General features: G+C 38.7%; 1 protein-coding gene across 3 annotated transcripts in view; it reads left to right on the top strand.

The window, feature by feature from the left end:
• Nucleotides 1–15,818, top strand: part of CDH8 (cadherin 8) — a 201,688-nt gene that overhangs the window by 40,889 nt on the left and 144,981 nt on the right. The window contains exons 2-3 of one of the 3 annotated variants that reach the window (XM_068693381.1): nucleotides 443–498; nucleotides 1,336–1,518. In XM_068693381.1, the coding sequence (XP_068549482.1) occupies nucleotides 1,516–1,518 (3 nt within the window). In that variant the 5' untranslated portion in view covers nucleotides 443–498; nucleotides 1,336–1,515. Of the gene's footprint in view, nucleotides 1–442; nucleotides 499–1,335; nucleotides 1,519–13,794; nucleotides 14,272–15,818 lie in introns of those variants that run through there. The other 2 variants (XM_068693382.1, XM_068693383.1) reach the window with 2 other exon arrangements.

Below are 15,818 nucleotides of genomic sequence, written 5' to 3'. Positions count from 1 at the left end.
TTGCAATGTAGCATTAAAAGGTTGACCGCTTTTGTTATTCCCTCTTACAGTGAGTTGCTGAATGCCATTCCTAACTTCAGTATGGCTTGCTTCCTCAGCTCAGCTTTGAAGCTGCTTCAAGCTCCTTCTGTTCTCAAAAGCAACAAAGATGGGTAGCAGAATATTATCATATTGCTATGGAACAAGAATGTTGTCTTCTATAACTGCACTGCTTTCAAATACGCCTTTATGCATTTCCAATTCTGAAAGAGTATTAAGATATCCTCTGAGTATCTGTTTTTAAACAGAGATAGATGCAGTTCTGCATTTCAGGGGGAAATATGATTACACTTGGTTTCTGAATAAAAATAAGATTACATAAATTCTCGTTAGATAAAAATCCACTGTTTTTATTTGATGCATCTGTACTAACCTCTGGGGTCAATTTGTTCTACTTCTCTAGGGATTGTCTCCACTACCTTTTTTGGCTGGACTCCAGATGTGGATGACAATTTCAAGGTTAGTTTATTTTTATTTTTTTTAAGCAGAGATGGTGGAGATCAATCCTAATCTATAGCGACTGAATCACAAATGCTGTAGTGCCAAAGGCTTGACCCTCAGAAGTGCTGAGTGCTCTGTGCTTATAGCCTACCTTGTGAGGTTCCAGGATCAGACTTAATACTGTTATCCCCTGCTTTGCCCTTAGAACTGCATTAGTCTTTCTTTGCTTTCATACCAGAGAATTTTCTTCCAATTTATATTGATACAATTGAACTCTGTCCTTCTAAGTAAGTAGTGCTTATTAATTTTTCTTCATTCTTGCAGGTAATATTTAAGTCTTATAGGATGTTTTTCTCTTTTTCCCTCTAGTTTTCTATAAGTCTTTTTGGGTCTTACAACCTGCCTTTGTTTTTGACTTTTTTTCAGAAATATAAGAAATTAGGCCACCTAAGTGACCAGTTCACTCAGCAGCATGCATGTTTAGGAGCTAACCTTTGGTCTTTGATACACTTGAGACAAACCTAAGTAATAAGAGGCATGACTTTTTAGTGTTGTCAAGAACTGCAAGGAGAAACAAATATGGTTTTGTTTGTTTTTCTCTATCACATCAATTCTGAACACCTTTTTCTTGTGTTTTGAATGAAGGTATCCCCTTGCAGCCCCCCCCAGTGCTCCATGACCTTTAGCAGTACCAAAAGGAAGCTCAGTACTAGTGACAGGGAGATGTCAGCAGACTTCATAGCCTGAGTAAAAACATCCAAGCGCTTTCCTCCTCCCTGATGACTGAAATCCTATTTTTGGAGAAGATAACATCATAACCTTTTAATTTTCCTTTCTATTTTTTCTTGGTGACAGACTGACAAGCGCAGGAATGAAGCTGTCTATTCCTAGAACTGGTTCAGTGGGCAACAGCACTGATTGTTTCCTGTCTTGCCCTGCCAGCATTTCTCAAACCTGACTTCAGGAGGCCACTCTTGGGAGTGAAGAGTTCAACCACCAGTCCAGAGTCATCTCCTCTTTACTGAGACTGCTGAGATGGTAGGTGCTTAATGCTAGTGCAAAAGTGGCTATGCAGAGTCAAGAGCATTCTACTAGGAATTGCGCTGATCACGAAGTTGCTGAGCTTTTTGTAGCTTTGGTTTCTAACAGCTCTCTCTGTTCCTAGCCCCACATGCAGTCAAACTTCATCTCTAACTGGTTGTGCTCATGACCACTGCTCACTCTTCAGATAATGTTATTCAAATCTTGCGGCAGAACATGAGACTGTTCTTGTGCACAATTATTATAAGTGTTAGTATGGTAAAAGAAATAGACAAGGGAATGTGGAATTAGTTTGAAAGTTATCTTGTTTAAACAAACATATGGTAACCATATACAATAGACTATAATACAGATTTAAAAATGCCAAAGATTAATCTAAGTTTATCCTGTTTTCACTTCCCTATATGATTTCCCTTTCCTAAACACTTTTTTTCAGTGTTGCTGTTACTATCATCTCCATTTATTGTATGTGGAGGATACCACTTTCTGACAGTGGAGGTTTAAGTCATACAATTATCAGAATTGCTGCTTTTGAGGGTTTATAAAAATTGGGGCCCTTGCAGCAAGTACATGAGAGACTGTACATAAGGTGGATGATTCTGCTGTCTTGGCTCTTGCTTGTGTGGATTCTCATCCATCGACTCTGAGAATGAATAGCAATAAAGAATGTCTAGAACTATGCTAGGATAGTATCTAATAATTTCCTGCATGGGCAAAGAATGTTTAGAGTGACTTTAGATGGTATTACTATCAACTTTAATGATACAATATTTGATATTAATTTAGAATCCTCAGCTTCTAAATATTCTCAGGACCTCCACTCTAAGCCCACATAAACCTACTAAATCCAAGTACCTTTCGAGGCTAGAAAGAGCCATCAGTCAGCAGCACACAATGGTTATCAAAGACATCACAGTTCCAAAGGTATCATTAATACTAATACAGAATAGAGTGCACTGCCGCTTTTAATACCTCATCTGAAAGAAAACCACACAGTAAATCGCACTTTGCCTGGTTGAGAAGGAGGAAGAGAAGCATGCACTCTAAGATTTCTCAAGGATGAGCACAATTTATCTCTTCAGACAGTGTTACTTGAGTTTATATATGCTTATGGATCACTCCTGTTATTCCTGGAGGAAATAAAGCATTACACTGTCTGTCTTCAGAAATATGTATTGTTAACATTAGCTGTACTTTGCATTAAACATTTAAATTATATATGAGACAACTTGGGGTAAGGGTGTGCAGTGAACTGTGGTGTGGAGACTAAAAGTCTGTCTGAAGGCACTTTAATAGAAAGCTTTGTGTGAAATACATACACCCCTCCAAACATGTCTGGGATGAACTACAAAGCAAATGGTGAATCCTATCTTACTCTCAATGATAGCAGTCGCTGACTTTTTAGAAGTGTTCTTACAATGTACTGAGCATTTGTAATCCTCTATGGTATAAGCAGTCTATATATGTACTTGTGCACACTTACCCCTATATGTCCAGTCATGGATATCAGTTATGAGGTTAGTGTTAGGCAGGAAAAAGCACTTGGGGCATGCTGCTGAGAATCTTCCACTTATGCTGAAGTCAAAGGAAAAAGCAAAATTACCACAGGAAAGTATGTTCAACTCGATGGTTCCAGCATTCCTGTCCATACTGGCAGCATCATCACATTTTCTTTGTCATCTTTGCCAATGTAGAAGCAGTGGATCCCTTTACATGCTTCCATGAATTGCTGCAACACACTCCTAGGTGAAATTTAGTAGTCATGTGGTAAACAGTTGTCAGGGGACTTTCAGTATTCACTTAACTGTGCTGTTTTGTGCATGTTTATGAAGACTTCTGTATCTTGTATTTCAGTGATGATCCGTTTGATCCGTAGATGTTGTATCCCTTATTTGTTCTACAGATCAGTCTTTTTAATTGTAAGCACAGTGTCATTTCAGATTCTTAACCTTGTCAGTTGGAAACAGATGCCTCATTTGTGAAAACTTTAAAGCAAAGCTCAAAAATGTTAGTGGAAGACCATTTATTTCTGCTGGCTCTTAAGCCTTAGTTAAACAGTAGAATATGATAGAAGTAGTAGAATATGATACTGCTGGAAAACTACTCATTTTGGTAAATATTCCAAATACCTTATTTTCAGGAGATAGTTTATTAGGAAGATGTTGAAGTGAAAGTACTTGTTCGCTTTTTAAACTTTTTTTTTTTAACTTCTGTACTGAAAGGAAAAATATACAGTAACAACCTGACTGGCAGCTATACATACTGGAGGACATGTTTATACTTGTTTATATTTGCAACATCATGCATGTTAATTAAAACACTTTCTATCCCAGTGCACTTTTAGCTGCCAAATGGAAATAAATGTTACCTGCTTTTAGATGACATTTGTCCAATGTGTAAACAAAAGAAAACAGATTCAGTTCAATCTTGGTTTTGATAACTCTCAGAATACTCTTTCACTAAGATTTGATTCATATGATTCCTTAATATTCTGCACAGTATTTGCACTGCATAATGGCAGTACTCCTGCCAGCAACCCTATGCATCTGTCTACCAGCAAATAACATTTCTGTAATTACAGTATGGGTGATGACGGATAGATGAGTGGGAAATGGTGAGGGATAGTGGGAAGACAATTGTAGCAACAAAACACAATGTACAGAAGACAAGTCAAAAGAATATTACAAAAATAAACAGGGTTTGTAGGGATGAAATCAGAAACAATATTACTGTGGTAAATAGAAAATGTCTTAACTGAAAAAAAAAAAAAATGAAAAAAGCACAATGGCCGAGCAGATAGAGCCTTATGTTTGTGTGATTGTAAACAAAGAATTTCTACTAAAGAACCATTAAGTTGTAGCCTTTCTGATAAATCTGGAATGCTGATGAGGTAGATTTGATTTTTTCAGTGTTTGCAGTTGATTTCAATCAGTGTTTCTGCAAGTACATGTAATGCATAGACTTTCAGTTGAAAGCTGAGACATGCAGGCTACTGTGTGTGGAACAGCCAAGGCAAGTAGAACAATTGGAGTATACTGGAGAGACCAATGGCACATGAAGTGCTATAGCTATAGGAAGACATCAAAAGCTCTGAAAGATGTGCTGGAGAAATTTCTTTCTGGTGGAACTGTGGCCTGGCTGGTGTGAGTTGTATTGTTGCCTGATATTTGAATTGAGTCAGAAGACTTCATTGTAACTTTTTTCGCTTTCTCTTTGAAGAACAATAGTAAAGTCTAAAAAAATAAGCTGACATATATATAATAATATATATTATCATAATAATATATAATAATAATATTATATATATATATATATTCATATATATATATATATTCCTATAAGGAGAGGAACTTGTGGCATGTGCACAAGGATGGGGTGGGCTGTATTCCTTGCAAAGCTTGTACCTTACAGTCTTTGGAAGCAAACTGACCTTCCTCTTGTTTGCAAGATGCTAACTTCCCTGATGATTTCATTAGTTACCACTTGTTGCTCTTACACCTGTTTTCTGTCAGCAATGGCAAGGGAGGACTCATCAGTGCAAGCTAAAAGTTGATGTTTGAGTGCTTTCTGTAGAGTTAGATGTTAAATGGAATGCTAGGAGCATGGATAGTGGTGAGCTTTGTGTGCTAGTTTAACTTAATTCATTACTGTGGATACAGCCAAGTTAGTCTTAGAAAAATAAAAGAATTAAGGGTAGGTGGGGAGGAGGGATGGGGGAGAGCTTAGTAAAGCTGCAGCCCCCCACCAGCCTGTCCAGGCAGGGAGTTGAGGTTGGTGTAAGTATAAAATTGCTCTGTCCTGAAAAAAAACTGACTTAGACTTGAAGAGGTAATGTGGCTCCCTTCTTCTGTAACTGTATGGCCATCAAAAATGAAACAGTTCTGCTGGCTTTGTTCCTCTCTTAAAGGCATTTTACTCAAGTAATAGATAAAAAAGAAATATGTTAAATAAAAACATTTATTAGAGGACATAACTTTAAATATTTAATGATATAATTAAGTCTTATTAATGTAACGGTCTTTTTTCTTCAGCTTAAAAATTCACAAGGTTAATTTCCCTTTCATCTTTATTATGCAATGTTTGCCACAATTATTTGTTATATACTCTTATAAATATTAGATGAATATTAGAGGTTTTAATTTAAACAAAAATATGGGTTGTCTTTACTTCAGTGTTAGGCTGTACCTCCAGTATTAAGCTGAAACTGATGAAATTAGCACAATAGTGATTCAGGCTCTACTGTTTCTTCAGTTATGCCACAATTGGCTTATTTGGCTTGAGTAATTCATGGAGAACACTACCTTTTACAATCACCTCTTTTCTTCAAAAGGTTTGCAAAGAAGCTGAGGATCAACAAATAACAGACTCATTAGACAAATTATTTTCATGTTGCTTCCTGTGGGGTACATCCTGGGCTGAGGTGCTAGAAATGTACTTACTTGTTTGATTTTAATACAATTTAATATTAAATACCACCTACAAAAGTTCTAAAATGATTGTAGAATACTTATTTTGGGAGGTATTTACTACTTGATTCCCTAAATTACTGGCATTAAGACAAGTTCTTTCAGTAAAATGATTCTTCCTCTGTGTGCTCTGCTTCTTTAGCTACTTACAGAAAAAGAAGCGTACTCCAACATTAAGTCCTGGGGATTTAAATGATTTATTTTCTTCTTCATTAGTGATATTTGTTGCATATGCATCAGAGAATATTTTTAGGGGAAATAGATGTTTTATTTTAACACAGCATTGCCTTTTAAGCTTTTTAAGATCAGTCTGCCAAACTACTATGTCAGCAGTCACTGAACAAAAAAAAAAAAAATCATTTTATGGGCAATATGTTTACGTATCTTTTCAGAAATCTTTGAAGAAGTCATCTTAAACAAACAAACAAAACATAGTCCTAATCTGTCACTGCATTCAGAATGGAAAAAAAAAAAAAGGACTGGCAGTCAAATTTCAGCTTGTCATTAGATTTGGTTCATGGTGTATGCAAAGCTACCTTTCTGGGAGTTTCTTCAGGCAGTACATGTTGAAACCTGACTTGTGCTACTCATTCTGCTTCTGTTAGTAAACACAGCCACTCCTTATTCTGTGTACCTGCTACCATTTGTTACCTTCATATGGTCCCCAGATAGGCCATTTCTACTCCAGTCAAAGAAGGTAACTTCATGACTAATTGGTCTAAACCTGAAGATTTCCTGTTTAGAACAGGGGTAACTGTGTTGTCAAATTTCAAAACTTACTCAATTTATGGCAAGGAGATACACTTGCCATTGAAAGTTTTTTTTTTTTTTTTTTGCCTTTTCCTCCTGTTATGTTATAGAAATAGTGTCAATAGCAGGTACATTCCGTTTCTGCTGTAGCAGTTCCTCAAATCTTCAGGTCATCCATATATTTCATATGTCATATAATGACAAGGGTTCAACTCTGTCTGGATTAAGTTTACTCAAAATTGATTGAAATGAATGGAATTCATTTTCCTAAACCACCCTCGAGACCCAATTAGTCCTTGCTAACAAATGCATTATGTCTACACTTGCTCTGGAGTCTGAAGGTGTCTTTCCTGCTCTTGTTGCCAGAGTAAGTGTAGCTGTTTGCATTACCACTATCACATTGCCTGGGTGTGGTGTGGCTGACTATAAGGTAAATTAAAACAGGCCATTATGTGTTTAAAAACTGCATGTTGACATTCTGTGTTTCTTAGCTTTCTATTAGTCTCATAGGTATGCCAGCGATGTTAGAAAATCGTTCTTTGGAATGCATAAGGAACGGTTAATTGACAAAGACAACATTCAAAAGAGACAATGCCCTAAATAGGGAACAATCTGAGTTTGCAAACTGGAAACAATCCTGTTTTCAGGTGCTTTTCTCAGCACATCACTTGGAAAATAAAGCCATAGCTCTGATACAAGCTCTTTCCATTTACAGTAAGTCCTACTGATTTTACAGCTTCTAAAAGATTAATTTCCCTCACCTGATAGCATATCCCCAGTATATGCAAGCACCTCGTCTCCCCTGGGATCCACCCATTCCTTTTACATCAGCTCTCAAAAGTCCATTCAAAATCTGTGTTACTTAGAGTATGTTCAAGGTTGCTAATATCACAGAATTTTATGGTAAATCCTACTTGAAAGTGAATACTTGGCACTGTAGTCAGATCACAGTGAAATGAGAAAAGAAAATAGTCTTTCTTCAGTGTTTTCCCCAAAATTAACATGTGCAGTGGAGAAAGTCTGGTGGGTACATGAAGTGTGAAGTCTGTTTTTTTTTTTTTTTTTTTAAATACAGTGGAGCTATTTAAAAGTATAAAATCAGTGAAACTACCTTATGCAGGTACATTAAATGTTTATTTTTCTTTTGTTCTTGGAGCTGCATGTGGTAACTTTTCCTCTCCAGACTGTTATCTCCCAACATCTTTTCTCTTTCTGTCCTTTTTGTGTCCTCTTCTTTCTGTTGTCAGGTATCCTTCTTCTGTCCTGCTGATGTGGCAGTAAAACAGCTAAACTTGCTTGGCTGCATGCATTGCCTCCTGCAGCAGGAAAGCAACGTTGTACAGAACTCCTGCCACTGACAGGCATGCCGAAGCCTGTCCAGCCAGTTAACATCGATGTTTTCACCAAGCACATCAGCATAACAGAAGGTCTGAGCAAAGATACTGTTAATGAGAGATAAGAATGCACAGAACTCATTACATATCTCAGTAATTTTGTTTGGATTCATGTAGAGTCACTTATGTTCTGAGCTGGTGACCCAAAGCTGTTTCATTATGGCCTTATTCAGCTACTTGCTAATGAAGAAATGAGATATAAAAGTACTTTCATTGCTCACAAATTACTGTATATTTTTAATGGGGAATTTATGTTTGTCTAGAGTAGCTAAAAATAACTCAAAATTAGATTATCAGTAGTGTCCAGATTTTTTTTTTTTTTTTTTTTTTGGGGGGGGGAGGGGGGAGGCATAGAAGTATAATCTGGGGGGCTTGATATTAAATCCTGTTCTAGGGTCATATTTTGCTGATGAACATGTTAATCTCCTTTTTCAGACAGACAGGACTATTTCAATTCCAATAACACTGAAAACTGTTTGTATATTAACATTTGTGCAATGGCCAGAAGAATTATTGGGCTATATTTAAATAATACCTATGAGAAAAAAAAATTGAAAGCAAAGGGAGTGATTTGATTTTACATAGAGGAGAGATGATTCATTTATATATACACAATTAATGCAGTGAACATTGAATTTCTTTCCTCTGAGAAGAAAACAGTGTTACACTTTACTTTGGGATTTAGAAGAGTGGCTGTTAGCAAAAACAAAAAAAAAGGGGGGAGGGGGAGAGTAGATTTTAACCTTAGTTATTGCACACTAGAGGGCACTTGAGGTAGAGCAAAAAATATTTCCAGAGCTACTGAAACTGATCCAGGTACCTGTATTGGCAAAGCATATTGGAAACTACAAGCAAAACTAGCTTTTCAAATTGTATCCAGAATATTAGTATAAAAAAAAAAAAAAAGAAAAGGCTTGATTGCCTTGCTTGATATAATTTTTGTCTGTATCTTAGTGTTTGATTATATGAAACAAATATCTGTTTTTCTAATAGTCAACCTGATGACAACTAATCAAAATTGCAAACAGGTATCCAAGGAGTAATACAGCTTGATAATGTGTTACTTTTGTGCACTCCATAATATCATTGGTGTGTACGGTACACAAATTAGTAGTTGGGGGGTTTATATGTTAAAGTCTCTAGACAGTGAAAGGGTCTCAGAACTAGTTAGGTTTTATTTTACTAAATGGAGTAATTCTGGGATAGGAAAAGTATTGCAGCCTTTGTGCTAATGGCACACAGGCCCCAGTGCTGCTGCTCGGTTAAACCTTTGTTTTTGTTCTCCAGTCCAAGGGCTGGAAATACAATTTACATGGGTATAAGAATGCATTTGACTAATCAAGGCAAAAGTAACTTGGTCAAAATCAATACATTTATTTCTTCTCATGTATTGAGTAACGAGGGAATGGACTTTAATTAGGTGTCTTTGACAAAACGCCAGACTGGTAAAGAAAATATTTTTAAGTGATAAAGAATCACTTTTGCTACTTACAGTTGATGCTGCTTTATTATCTGTTTGTTCTTCTGTGGGGTTTTTCAAGTTTTCCTATTCTGGTACTAGATGTTAAATTTTAAGTTTTTGAGGTCTGTGAAGACATACCTGTAACTTCTTTGCAAATTCCTCCTTTAACTTTCTGCTTCTATCTGTTTCAATGAAATGAAACATTAATTTCTTTCAGTTTAAAAAACAAAACAAAACAACAAAAAAAAAACTCCAAACAATATATTTTATCTCCTGAGCCATTTATATTTTTTTTTCCTCTGCTTTAATCTATAGTATCAGTAGTAAGCATTATATAGTGGAGCTTCTTGGAGTTACAGATGTCTTCAGTGACTTTGGAAACACAAGGGATCGCTATTTTTTACGGTAACCAACTTGCGATAATTGTATACATGCAGTTTTTACAGGTTGCAAGAGGGTGATAAGAGCCAATGTTCTAAAGGTAATTATGTATCTGTACTGACATAGTGAATTGTTAAGTGTATTTTATTCAGAAATACTTTGGACATTTTTTCTTAGTTTTTCTTAGTTATGGAATAGGGAGTCTAACTTTCTGAAGCATATCAAATTTAGGAATAATCTTATAGTGTAAGCAAAAATTACAAAGCAGAGCATGTAGATATTGTCTGCATCAAACTGATCTAAAGCTTTAATAAAATAATTGTAGGATGCCTATTATGTAAACCTGCTTTGGAAGGTTCAAATTAGTTATTAATTTTATACTATTAATATTACTTTGAAGTGGCGTGCTGGTAAAGTCCCTGTAAGCAAAAGTTGCAGGCAGTAAACTCATAATTTATCTTAATCAAGTAATTCTCACTAGACTGATTAACTTCAGATAATTTTGGATCAGGCCCTATAGAATGTATTAAACTGACATCAGCTACTTTCCTCAAAGTATCAGAAGCTGATTATTAGGTGATCTAATGGAATAAAACCTGAATATGAGGAATTACCACGGTGATTTCTCTTCCAGGCATGCTTCCTTTCACCTTCCTCCCCACCCCCTTCAAGTTCCTGACTTTCTCATTGTTATTTAAATGAGATGACGCTAAGCATTTACATCAGCAGCAGCCCTTGTAAGGCTCTGTTGTGATTGAGTTGCCCCTTAAAAGCTCATTTCAAGTCATTTCTATTGAATATTTTTAAGCAGTAAGGTCTTGGCTCTCTGTCTTCAGAAAGCAGTTGATTATGCTGCTTTGCAATGCTGAAGAACAAAGACTTACAGATAATCGCAAACGTTTTTGCAAAAAAAAATAAAAGGGTGGAAAGATGCTTGCCATTCCATTATATTACAAACGTTTTTAGAATGTAAACAGATATTTCCTGCATGTGACTGAGAAGTCATGTTAGGCTTGTAATCCTTCTTACTCATAAGAGCAAAATAATATGGAGAGAACTCCAGGTTCTCTTTAAAGCAGAGATTAATTTTTATGCCCTCATCAATCACAATTAGTCCAAAAAAAATGTTAAGTTTGTGAATTTTCTGTACAAATATTAAATGTTAAAAACTGATTTCCAGTTTGAACCAGGTTGCTCTCTGTCGCATACATTTCGCAGCTGATTTTTTTTATTCACTACAGTGAAATGGGATCAAGATTTTTAGTTTAAATTGAAGTCAGAGCTGCTTTTTGCTTGCAGAATGAAATAACCATTTAGGAGATAAATACATTATGAGGAAAATTTCTTTAAGATATTTGAGGAAACATTTTTTCACTAGTATATTCAGTATTATGTGACACTATGTGTGTGTTAATATATCACTAAATCAAGTTTGGGTAGGATGCAGAAAGCTGTAAATACTTTGCTATTCCAATATTATTTCTTTAATTAAAGATGATTTCGCACTTTTTCCTGTCAGGACTTACCGCTTCATCTTAAAGGCTCTCCAACAGGGGAATCCATGGGTGATATAATCCATTTTAACAAGACAGGTACCACTTTCTTGTACAACTGAGGATGAAAGCACATAGCATTTGCCCCAGTCATTCCCAGGTGCAAGAAAAGCTGAACAGAACAATTGATAGAAATCAGAAACTGAAATAAAAACAAAGCCTAAAATTTTAGGTTGCACTTGGAGGCACAACCTCTTCCATTTAGCTTTTATCCTCTAGACAAAAAGAAAGGAGTATAACTTATTCTCATTAGTAAGAATTATTATTGGTTGCTTTCATCAGAAATTTTTCAATGGGAATGAAAACATGGTATGCGATTACATTTACTGAAACTTAAAGTTTGCAAACACATTGATTCACAGGGTAAAACTGTAGACTTAAAACATGATCTTTTTTTGTGATGCTATCTATATTCTCATTGTGCTGTTCCATGGTGAAAGGATGGAAGAGGAAAAAATACCCTTTGCCTCAGTGGAACCCCTAGTAAAGGGAAGCAACACTATTGATGTCATCTTTTTCCCTGCAAAATGTTCTGTATTTCCTTCAAAGCTCTGTCTGCCTTGTCAAGTGTTATGTATTTTATCTATACTCCAAGTAATCATCCCAGACTCACAGCTTCGTAAGTAAATTTTTGGGCAGAGAGGAGTAAAGAAATACTTAGGTGTCTCCATTGCCCTTGAAAATCATGTCAAATTCCAGCTATATTTTCCCATATTCTGAGTTTGGGGCTTTGCAGAATGAACATTCTGCAAGAGGTGCACCTGTTACCTGAAATAACAGTTTTTATATTCCCTAGGAAGTTAAAGTGAAGCACATAAGAGCTCCACATGCAGGTGTTTCTGCTGTTCACTCACATACATACATGTATAGCATCAGCATGAAAAATAAGACTAACAATCACGAAACTAAATTATATTGTATTACTACATAGGAAAATATTAGGGTCCACTTTCTTTCTGTAGCTGTAGATGGATCTTCAAGGGAAGTCATCTTATTTCTTTGCTTAAGATTACAAGACTTTCAGGTAACATAGATGAGTTGAAAATGACCACCCTTCAAATAAAGTTGAACAAACTCTATTCACTGCTTGTCTACAGCTGTAGAATGATGAGGAAAGTGAGTGTACTTAAAGCTCCAGCAACACTCTTAGAGAATTGTTGGACCAGTTTATGAGCCAGTCTGTACCTTTGTCTGTACCTTCTGCTTCTAACACTACTGATCCTTTATCCGTTGGCAAACGGTAAACGTGTGGAAGGTGGGAAGGCTATGTTAACTGTGTAGATCAGCTTTCTAACATTTAAATATAAGCATTTCATCTGCTAATAGATAAGATGTGTAACATAAAACAGAAGAGAAGTGAGTGGCTGAAGAAGGTGGGCAAAGGGCTCCCTGCTCTGTTGCCTCCTGTGCTTCCCTCCCCTGGCGCACTTGGCTCCCAGCCCTGCCTGAAGCCCTGCTGAGTCTCAGACGGCTGAGCAACCTTCAGCCCTTGGAAGCCACCAGGCACTAGGGCTACTTGGGGCACTGTGTCTCTTAGACCCCTTCCAGTACTTGCCAGGATGGGACTGCACACGGTCCCAGCGCTGTCCTCAGAGGGTTTGGAAAGGGGGTCATGGTGAACGACTTACTGTACCACGGTTGCCCTTCAGCCATCTCTTGCCGGGGGGAAGAGGTCTTGGCTCTGTTCCGCTTTTATGCTGCTTCAGCCTCCTCCTCTGAAATTTGATTGTCACCCTTGGCTTTAAGACAGTACGGGAGAAAATTTAAATGCCTGCGATTCTCTGGGCTTTGTTTGTGAGAGGTGCTTAAATAACGCCTTCCCCAGCCCCAGAGTGCTTGCCTGTGTCTCCCGCAGGCTCTGTCACAGACGAACAGCTGCCTCCCGTCCCACCCCGCCGCTTCGTGCCCTTCCCTGTCCCTCTCCGGGCTCCTTTCTCCTCGCCGTCCCCTCCGGCCTCCCGCCTCCCTCCCCGTGCCGCAGCCCCGGCCTCCCCTTGGCGGCGGGAATCACCTCAGAGGTCGGGGGCTCCTTCCCTCGCCTCCTCCTTCCCTCCCGCCGCTCCGGGCGCATCCCAGCCCCGGTGGGCTGCTCCCTAGGGACCCTGCTTTTCCGAGAGCATCCCCCCCATCACCACCACCGCCCCCTGGCGCCCTCCTGCCCGGCCTGAGGGAAATGCTCCGGCTCGGAGTTAGCGCCTGCCGCCGCTCCCCGGGAACGAGTGGCTCCGCGGTGTGTGGAAAAGTTGTGTGCTTACCGGGTTAAAGGCTGGCTGGGGGGGTGCGAAGGAGAGGGGCGAAAAAAAAAAGCCGCCCAAAACTGCTTACATGAATTTCTAAGCGCTAGACCTGCCTCCGAGATCAGCCCAATAAGAGCTGTCAGGGGAGGCTCCCAGCTCACTTTTCCACATCACTTCACAGTTACATTTGGCAGGCAGGCACGTTGGAGCGCTCAGAGCCGGAATTAGTGGATTTATTTGGAATATCCCTGCTTTGCTGGAGACGTGCTGCTGCCGGTGGCTTGTGCAAAGGGAGAAATTAATAACTGCACTTTAGCATGCAGACACAGAAACCCGAGAAGCTAAGTAACCAGCATCTCCTCCAGCATCAGCAGCCTCAAAAAGCATGAAAAGAAGATCTGGAGAATCCTGCCTATTCACAGGGACTGCCTAATGTTTTTTTACCTCACACTTTCAATCCGTGTGTGAAGGGGCTGTCAGCGAGCTGCTTCCTTGGTCCTTGAAAGAGTGAGTATTCATTTTATTAGTATTATTTATGTCTCGCTGGCGGAGGGCTGTCTCTCCGTAGATTTCTTTTTGACTTAGTGCCTGTCTGCGTTCTCGCAAGGTGCACTGTGCGAGTGCCTTCCTCCTTAATAGGTACGGTATTAGGCTGAACTATAGTGGCTCATTAAGTCAGATCTTTGAAAATTCCTGATAATGAAAATGTCATGAGATGGTAGTTAGCATTTATTTTTTCCCCTTGGGAGGAGGAGTGGTGGTGATGGTGCTGTGGCTATTTCTTTTTTTTTTTTTTTTTTCTTCCCTCCTCTAAAGGATCAGGAGGACTTTGGATCAAAGAGGGTTGTTTCCAACACTAGACAACCCGTTTCTTCTCCTTGTTTTCTTATTTGGTACAATAAATCTTTGGGCTATTTCACTGTGTTGAATAGATGCAGGGCTGCATTCATGCATTGAAATAGATTGCAGTTTTCGTGCTGAGAATAAAAATCACCCACTAGCCAGATATGTAAATGAGGGAGGAGGAGGCTGGAAGAACCATAAGGGGGGGGAAATCCCCCTGATTTATTACCACCTTCCTCCCCCCCAAGCTTTGCACCCTTCAAATAAATAAATAAATAAGTAAAAACGGTATGATAGCTTCCTACTCTCAGAAAGGAAAGTATCTCAGAAATGCTCTTCCCCTTAGAAGCTGAGAGTGGAATGAATATTTAGCTGTAACTAGCCAAGAGTCATCTCTGTCCCACAAGTTGTTTTGCTTCCCTGTCTGGTTGACTAAACAGATAATGCAGCCAGCTGAAACTTCGGAGAGGGAGAAAGCCCCTTAGCTCCAGTCACTCGTTAGCTGCATCACTGCTAAAGCTCCCAAAGAAATGCAGGAGTCTGTCGACCCCTGAAGCCAGCTCTTCCACTGAACGCTTCCTCTCCTCTTTGAGGAAGGCATAGGGGTAACACATCCCTAGATTCTGCTTGGCTACAGTATCTGCTGGGTAGCAGCATCCCAGTCAGGAGACTGGAGCTGTCAGACAGCATCCCTGCTAGACAGCATCAGACCTGTACACAGTGCTTGGCTGGGGAGCCTGGCAGGCGCTGGATCAAGGTATAGAACTGCAAAGCTTCAGCACAGAAAACTGATGGCAGTTTCTCTGTGGATATTATAGAAGAGATTAACTCAAATCCTTATTCAGACAGTGCCTACCGCCATGAAGGTGACACCGCTTAACGCAGGCAGGAATTCCTTTGTGGTTTGTTGCTGTTCAGTCATGTCTTGAATCTGTCTCAATTCAAACAGTTTGCATTTAGTACCAGACTAAATAGAGTGGAATGTATCCAACCTGGCACGTAACGGCGTTACACAAACCTGCTTGTGTTGCCAACAGGTATCAAACTCCATGCACTCACTTCTCCCTCCCTCTTCCCCTGTTTCAGACAGGCACAAATGCACACGCTCTGTTTCATGCAAATGACTCTGTCTTTCTTCCCTCTGAATGTAGGAATAAATATTCTTACAATTTTCATAAAGGCTGACGCTTTTAAACAGTCAGCTTGATCGC

The sequence above is a fragment of the Anas acuta genome, chromosome 10 (assembly GCF_963932015.1).
Source record: "Anas acuta chromosome 10, bAnaAcu1.1, whole genome shotgun sequence".
Taxonomy (NCBI): domain Eukaryota; kingdom Metazoa; phylum Chordata; class Aves; order Anseriformes; family Anatidae; genus Anas; species Anas acuta.
The sequence above is the reverse complement of the archived record's forward strand: the minus strand, read 5'-3'. Positions and strand labels throughout refer to the sequence as shown.